Source organism: Ipomoea nil, unplaced genomic scaffold, assembly GCF_001879475.1.
Source record: "Ipomoea nil cultivar Tokyo-kokei standard unplaced genomic scaffold, Asagao_1.1 scaffold1768, whole genome shotgun sequence".
In the NCBI taxonomy this organism is placed as follows: domain Eukaryota; kingdom Viridiplantae; phylum Streptophyta; class Magnoliopsida; order Solanales; family Convolvulaceae; genus Ipomoea; species Ipomoea nil.
The window spans coordinates 576,659-584,682 of record NW_017618196.1 but is presented as its reverse complement, the minus strand read 5'-3'; the positions used below and the strand labels follow the sequence as shown (position 1 = coordinate 584,682).

General features: G+C 36.8%; 1 protein-coding gene across 2 annotated transcripts; it reads right to left on the bottom strand.

Moving 5' to 3' along the window:
* Nucleotides 1-2,068: 2,068 nt before the first annotated feature.
* On the bottom strand, nt 2,069-7,019 carry LOC109192105 (calmodulin-binding receptor-like cytoplasmic kinase 3). 2 transcript variants are annotated; one of them, XM_019342706.1, is made up of 8 exons: nt 6,826-7,019; nt 5,811-6,425; nt 5,450-5,701; nt 4,536-4,819; nt 4,204-4,369; nt 4,026-4,115; nt 3,058-3,356; nt 2,069-2,562 (listed from the first exon to the last, which is right to left on the bottom strand). In XM_019342706.1, the coding sequence occupies exons 2-8, from the start codon at nt 6,097-6,099 to the stop codon at nt 2,353-2,355; spliced, it is 1,590 nt and encodes a 529-aa protein (XP_019198251.1). In that variant the 5' UTR covers nt 6,100-6,425; nt 6,826-7,019; the 3' UTR covers nt 2,069-2,352. The 2 variants fall into 2 exon arrangements, with proteins under 2 accessions (XP_019198251.1, XP_019198252.1); XM_019342707.1 differs by lacking the exon at nt 6,826-7,019 and having other exon boundaries at nt 5,811-6,808.
* Between the last annotated feature and the right edge of the window lie 1,005 nt (nt 7,020-8,024).

Below are 8,024 nucleotides of genomic sequence, written 5' to 3'. Positions count from 1 at the left end.
AACAAAAAAAAAAAAAACAAAAAACAAAAAAAAAAAAAAAAAAAACAAAAAACAAAAAACAAAAAAAAAAAAAAACAAAAATCAAGAGGGAGAAGCTCATGATTTCTACTGATTTGATTTTTATTGAATGAAACACTGTCAGCATTAAGAGGTTGTTCTGGAACCAAACGATGGAAGCTCGACGGAGGGCGGCGACAATGGAGGGATCAGAGGGGTTGAGATTATTGAGAGAGAGGGGGTTCTGGTTTTCTATTTTCATTTTTATTTTTATTAATTTTTTTAGTAAAAAAATAAGTGGGAGTTGAAAATTACCAAAAATAACCTTAATAAACGGAACTTTATAACGGAATCTCACCGTTCCGTTAGGGGAGGGGCAATATATATCACGTTTTGATAATTGAGGGGCAACATTTACACCACTAATAATTCAGGGGTAACATTGATAATTGGCATATTTGTGAGGGGCATAAATTACAATTTTCCCTAATATGTATCTTAAAGTTCCATTTCTTATTAACTACATAATTAGTACCCCCTCCGTCCCATTTTATGTGTCTGGTTCGGTTAACGAGGCTTAACTGAAGTCATTTTTAATCCAAGTTTTTATAATATTCAGTTTAGTATTAGTATACAAAATTTATATATTTAGAAAATACACTAAAAGTACTATTAAACACACACAAAAAATCAAATTTAAAATAAGTAAAAAGTATTAAAGAAAATAAACAAAGAAGAAAGAGTTGATTTGACCAATGAATAATAAGTATGACTAGGGATGGCAACGGGGCGGGGCGGGGCCGGGGGGTATACTCCACATTCCCGTCCCCGTCCCCGTCCCCGCGGGGAATTTGACGAGGACGGGGAATCCCCACCCCCAGTCAACCCATAGTCAATGTGTGAAAGTAATACAATTTTTAAAAATAAAAAACAAAAAAATTGAAATCCATAGTCAATATATTCTAATAATCTAATATATACACATTCAATATTCACCATGCATGGAATGTAATCAATATTCAATATATTTCAAATTTCAATTCATCAAATATATACAGTGTTTGAATAATACTGACTATGTTTTAAATTTTAATTTTAAAATTTAATAAACCTAATTAACTATATAATATAATATATATATTTTTAAATTTTCGGGGGCGGGGCGGGGAGGGGAGGGGTATCCCCGTCCGGCCGTCCCCGTCCCCGATCACAAAACTTTTCCCCGTCCTCGTCCCCATCCCCTACAGGGACGGGGCACATTGTCATCCCTAAGTATGACAGATAAAATGCGATAGAGGGAATATAATTTTATGAATGTTAGGCAATTTAAATATATAAATTTGCAAAACAATTGTATAATTTAAAGAATATTTTTTTTATATTATTTTAAAAATTTCTGTCAGGAACGGGAATAATTCCCTATCCCCGCCATGGAATGTGGTGAGGCCAGAGAACAAGGTATGAAATCATGTCCTCCTACCCTGCCCCATTGCCAAGTATAGACAAAACATGCTCGCATGGACAGCGTAGTTGGTGGTTGTGAGTATTATTATTATTAATTATGTTTATATTTGAATTCTCATCGTGGTGAAGTTTGTGAACAATGACACAGAATCGAGTCTCACCAACAGCAGTGTAGGAGCAACTTCTCAATGTTTGTGCGCAATAAGCAAAGGTCTAGCCTCTGGTTGACTACAACTGTATTAATTTTTTTTCTTTTTTGAAATACTCATAATTCTTTACAAGTTAGTATCTGTTTTATACTTGAATATTTTCAGCCCAACAAATCTAACTCCCACCAAGTTCGAATCTATAACCAATAGATCACTCACTTGTAGTGATAACCGAAATATCATCACACTACATGAAAGTTGACATAAGTGTACTGGTTTTATGCCTTTACTTTGTTATAACAAATGGATTTATCCATTATTAAAAAGTATTGTGCTTACTAATATAAATAAAAAGGAGTTATAACACTTTCGTTGTATTTACAATCCGTCCAAATCAACACATAATATAAAAGTTAAAAATGAACATTTTGAACATGTTAAAATATAAAACACAGAAATTACCACATCTAAACATGATGAATGTGATGAATTTTGTATAAGAAAGCTTCAATTCCCCATATACCAACTTGCTTAATTACCTAACAAAAGCCCACAAAGGTCACTATGAACAAACCATGGATTCATTAACAGTACTTTCCTCCCATCCCTCATTCAATTCACAGTGGAAACAAAAGAAGGGTATTTTACAGAAATGGATCAATGAGGGTACAAATAGCTTTTAGCCAATGAAGAGAATCAGAAACCCTTCTGAACTGATCTCTTTTTACAGATTTGCAGATGTTTACTCTCTTCTTCCTCTCCTTGAGTACTCCATTCTAACCGCCCATAACCGCTCTCCGACCATCTTCATATCTGGGCGATCAGCTCGTGTGGGTGCTGCGCACTGGAATGATAACTCGAACATTCTCCCCAGTATCTCTGCGTCTATCCTTTCCCTCATGGCAGGGTCTAGCATGTCCATTGTGTTCCCGTCGGTGAACTTCCCGAAAGCCTGCATTAGCATATCAATGGTGAGCCACAGGAATGGAAAGACCAATACCGTTGAATACAACTTTAATTTTGGGAGTGTTTAGTAAATATCTGTTAGTTGATTGTGTTAGTGATTTGACTAGTTGATAGCACGAGCTGATTGTAGAGAAGTGTTTGATAAATTAGTTGTTAGCTAATTACATGCAAAATGACTTTCTCAAAAGCTTTTCTCAACAGCTTTTTGAATTTTAGCATTTTGAAGTAATAAGCTATTACAAAAAGCTAATTAATCAAACACTCATATTGATTGTTTAACCAAGTCAAACAGCTAATAGTGGTCAAATAAGTCAAATTGACTGATAAGCTAACTATGTTACCAAATAGGGCTTTTATCTCACTAATCCGGCAAAATGCTTTGAGAAATGAATACTAAATATACGCTTTGTGAAGATGGTACCTCATGGAGCCAAAGTTTAAAGAACATAAATGTTTAAGTGAAAAGAGGAAAAGGGCTTACCCATCTGAGTGTGACCCTCTCCTCGGGAGGTTTCTTCATCTCCACAGGCCGGCGTCCCGTCAAGATTTCTAACAACAATACCCCAAACGAATAGACGTCACTTTTAGGCGTAAGTTGGTAGGTCTTCATGTACTCGGGGTCAAGGTAACCAACTGTTCCTTTTACTTTGGTTGAAATGTGCGTTTTATCCGCGTCAGTATCTCCCAGCCTTGCGAATCCAAAATCTGCAACCTTGGCTCGCATGCTCTCCGTCAAGAGAATATTGGACGACTTTACATCTCTATGGATAATTGGCTTCTCTGAGGAATATTAAAATAAGAATAAAGAATAGGAATCAAACTTTAGAAACAGCACCATGGGCTAGAAACAAGCCTTTGAGTATCTAGTACCAACTAAAAGAACATTTCACAGGAGAACAAAGAATTACAACCAGGTTGACAGCCCTAAATGCAAGATATACCTTATACAGGCCAGTTATTTATATAAAATCTGCCTTGGAAGTTGGAATGCAATCATACCATACCTAGCGGGTCTTTTGACTGCAACTACAGAGTATAAAGTTAAAATAAAAAGACCTTGTGGTCGAGCGACATAACTGTCTCTCAAATGAGAGGTCACAGGTTCGAACCCCGGTGGGGGCGTTAACTCTTTGTGCTTCAGTACGTTGAGAAAGTATGACTGAATAGATACTACAATGTCCCCGTTCGCACCAGGCTGGCCCAATTAAGGGACAAAGTGATGGCCAGATAGGTTTTTCCATACGAGAGGGGGTTCGAACTCCCGACCTCTCTTAAGGGACAAGAGTACACGGCCACTCACGCCAACCAAGCTGGTTAATAATTTATGCTCTTTATCACTTAGTTTACTGCATCTTTATTTAAAGATTAAGTAGTGTAGCTTGTTGCGGGTATAAGGAATTTTCTTACAGTTAATGAGAAAGAACTAATTTTGTAGGGAAACGGACTCACCAGCATATAAGTGGAGATAGGTAAGGGCATGAGCAACATCAATGGCAATCTCAAGTCGTTGATTAAAATCCAAGATTTTGCCACGAGCACCTGCCAGTAATATCGGTAACATGATTGTCATTGTAGTTTTTACCAAACATTGCAACTTGGGTAAATGCCTCAGGGTTAAATGCTTTACCATCTAGATGCTCCCTAAGTGTACCATTTGGTACAAACTCTGTGATAATAAGGCGCTCATGTCCTTTATCAACATAACCAAGCAGCCTGACTAAATTCCGATGCTCAATTTTTGCTAGAAGTTCAACTTCACTTTTAAATTCGCTGGTCAAAGTATCAACATGTTCCTGTAGAATATCTGGCGTTACGAACGTAAGGCATTTCATATAAATCTAAATATATGTATAAAATGCTGGAAACATCAAGAAACAAGAAATGTGTATTATTTCAGGTCATGTTTCCTTTTATACGTGCATCTTGAATTCAAAGTCATTTGAGGAAAGAGCGACTTACCTTTTTGGCACGTTTAATGGCAACAAACCCACCATCAGGTAGGTGGGCCTTGTAGACTGTTCCAAATCCTCCCTCACCTATCTTCAACGATGAGGAGAAATTTTGCGTAGCTCTGAGAGCCTGAGTCATATTCAAATGAACAGACCCGATTCTATTCAGTCCTGGTGACATGGAGAATCTTGAAGGACTTGGCGGGACACGTAATGGACTAGGCGGAACTCGTAATGGACTGGGTGGAACTTTTTCATGAACAGAATGCAATTCCAAAGGAGCAGAGGAATCCACTGCAAGAATAAGAACAATTTTATAATTTATATAAATTCAGATACCAAATTTCTACAACAGGAGGGGGAAATTTTGTTTTCAAATGTTTATCTCAAAGAAAAAATGTCAATACGTAAAACACACTTTTGTTCAATTGTTATACCATGGACCAGGGTTCATATTGCATTGTGAACCCGGATACAAAAATTCTGTCCCTTCAGTTAACATATTTTGTATCTACAGTTAACCTTTTCTGTATATGTAAACAAATAACTTGATAATTGCTGACATATAATATGATAGCTACAGGTACAGAAACTATTAACTGCAGGTACAAAATGTGTCAACTATAGATACAGAATCTGACTTAATAATTGCTGACACATAATATGATAGCTACAAGTACAGAAACTACCAACTACAAGTACAGAATGTGTTAACTATAGATACAAATTTGAAGGTTATTTTTGGACCAGGGTCTACAATGCAAGGTAGACCTTGGTCCATGGTATAATTTGCCCTTTTGTTAGGTGGAATGTACTTTATTCACAAAATATAACCAAATACGACTTAATCTCCGTTGCAGAGTATTGACAACGTCATTGAACTCAGTTTAATAATATAAAGAAAATGGAGATGATTTAGCTTACCTGAAACGGGGTCATTATCACTAACATAATGAGAAGATCCTTTCCTTTTTGCACGCAAACAGGGGCAACATATAGCACAACAAAAAATAAAAGATAATTGCGCTGCAATGGCCAACTTTTCCGGGGTAAAAATAGAGTTTTGAGAACGCTGATTCTTGTCTGCCTCGTTTTCAACAGAATCATGTTGTCTGGATCCTTCCTTAGCGTCATTTTCTAGTAGAAACTTTCTTCCAGAGGCAGAAGCAGATGTATCTGCAAAAAAGTAAATTCCAATTCAAGAAACTTAACCAGACATAAATGATAAATACACGAAAATTTTCTTGAAGGTTGGCATTGTAAGAATTTCAAATGTAGAGTGTACCTAGCAAGACGGACAGCCCACACTGCTGATATCCGACATTTCCACTATCGAAGCAACGGTTTGTGTCATCGATTATTAGGGATTCGCAAAACACATTCTTGTCAACTAATTCACCATTTATGTAAAACAACTCATAATGAAGGTCATCCGAAGAGCTGACATGGTAAGTTCCGCAAGCTTTAGAATGTTCTAGAAACCCAGAAGCAAAAATTATTGGCAATTGCACCAACAACAGAAAACTCAATACACCAAACGCCATTCTCAAAATAACACCGAGTAAATGCTTCATTTACTTATATCAAACAACTGCGGAGCCATTGCTGATCCCCCAACGTCACAACAAGCACCACTATCTGAACCAGTAGTCTTCAACTTCTAGTCAAGCAATTTGCAGCCTCACTCGTAAATAAGGCAAACCGTAATGGAGTGTCGTAGGATGGCTAAAAGCAAAGATTGAAATTCTGATAAGACCCAATCAGGGCAACATCAACCTTAGCAATCAGAGTGGTAATCCAAAATTGCCAGAAAGATGTGAGCTTTCATATTCTACAAAGAACTTGAATTTCACCCAGGCACTTCAGAATTGGACCAAAATTTTCAAACTCAGCCACCAACCTGACAAGAAGCACATAATCCCAAACTTTTCAACAAGGCAAAACTCAGATATCACACCCCCAAACCTCTAATTACTCTAAAAATTCAATCTTTACCCTAGAGAACCACCAAACAGCAACAAATTTGATCACATACCCAAATTACCCATCACTGGATATTCAATTACAAACAGATCAACAATATTCCTAAACCCCCAAAACCAATTCACCAACAACTCAAACAGATAAGAAGAGATATTTCGCAACTCCAACCCAGATAACAAAACCACCAGAACCCAAAATCCCAACACCCAAAACAGCTAATTTTACACCCTGAAACACTATTGGGAACACCAAGTATCTCTTAAAACTACTGAATCTGCAGCAAGTGCTTGTAGCCGAGTGTAGTGAGAGAAACGAACCTGAAATTAAAGGCGGCTGAGATCTTGAAGAGATAGAGAGAGAGATAGAGGAGAGAAGTGGTGGAACTGGAACTTGATTATTCAAAGAAGAAATCAAGCGGCCTTGCTGGAGAGTTGGTGGTGGGCTCAGACGCTCTCACACGCACATTCACACAGTGGTCTTTGGTCGACTGGCGCTACGCTCTCTTCAATTGATTGCGTAATATATTAAAATGAATGCATGCGTATGCATTAGGCTGGTCTTCGCTGACCCTCTGTATTGTAGACTTGTAGTTGTATAAATTCTGACTGGTCTACAGTCCATTTCTGCAACTTCACTACGTTACCTCCAAATGCAAGTTATCCAAACAAGCCTTGTGGTCACTGTCTTCTGAAGTTTTTTAGAAGATCTGTCTAGGGATAATGGGGAATTAGGGATGTTGAGATTCAAAGTCTATTCTCTAAAAATGTTGAACAAAAAATAGAAGAGAATATTTACATGTATAGCTAAGGAAGAATGATTGTTACAATAAATATTTATGATTACGGGTGATTATGCAAAATTCCTTAGCTCTTAAGTCTATCAGGATAGTGGAAGGTAAAATTATTAGAAATGTAAAATTTTATTTCTTCTAAAAGTCTGTTAGGATAGTGGAGGGATAAGTAAACCAGTACTGAATCTTATAATTGTCAAAATGTCAAAGTTCAATCTTGTATCATTGCTTAGAATTATCACATAAGAACCAATTAAGCTGCTTATACTGTCATATGAAAAAGGTCACCTTGCATACTCCCCAGGTTAGTTCTCATTCAATTTACAAAATAATTGCCTCTCCCAAAATATATTAAATGTGGCATTGCCCATCTTGATTTAGAAACTCTTGAATACCATTACTAAAATGCAATTTGACCAGCACTTTGTCTCTTAATTAAACTGGGTCAGTGCGAACGTGGATTAGTCTGAGTATGATACAGGCTTAAAGGTGTCTCCTATAGTTAGGGCATGCTCAGGACACCTCGTGATGGCAAATTATGTTGTGGAACCATGTCCACCTTGCAAGGTGAACACAGTTCCAAAACTGTTCATAATTATGAATATATGTTCAAAAATTATGAACATATAGTTCTATAATTATGAACATAGAGTTGTGAACATAATTATGAACATATAGTTCTGTAATTATGAATATATATATTCAATAATTGTGAATATGAAGTTC

Excerpts from the sequence above, each read along its gene's own strand:
- LOC109192105 (XM_019342706.1), bottom strand. The coding sequence starts at position 6,099 with ATGAAGCATTTACTCGGTGTTATTTTGAGAATGGCGTTTGGTGTATTG. Across the intron at positions 5,702-5,810 it reads TGGGCTGTCCGTCTTGCTAG|ATACATCTGCTTCTGCCTCT; the intron begins GTACACTCTACA and ends ACTTTTTTGCAG. Across the intron at positions 4,820-5,449 it reads TGATAATGACCCCGTTTCAG|TGGATTCCTCTGCTCCTTTG; the intron begins GTAAGCTAAATC and ends TTATTCTTGCAG.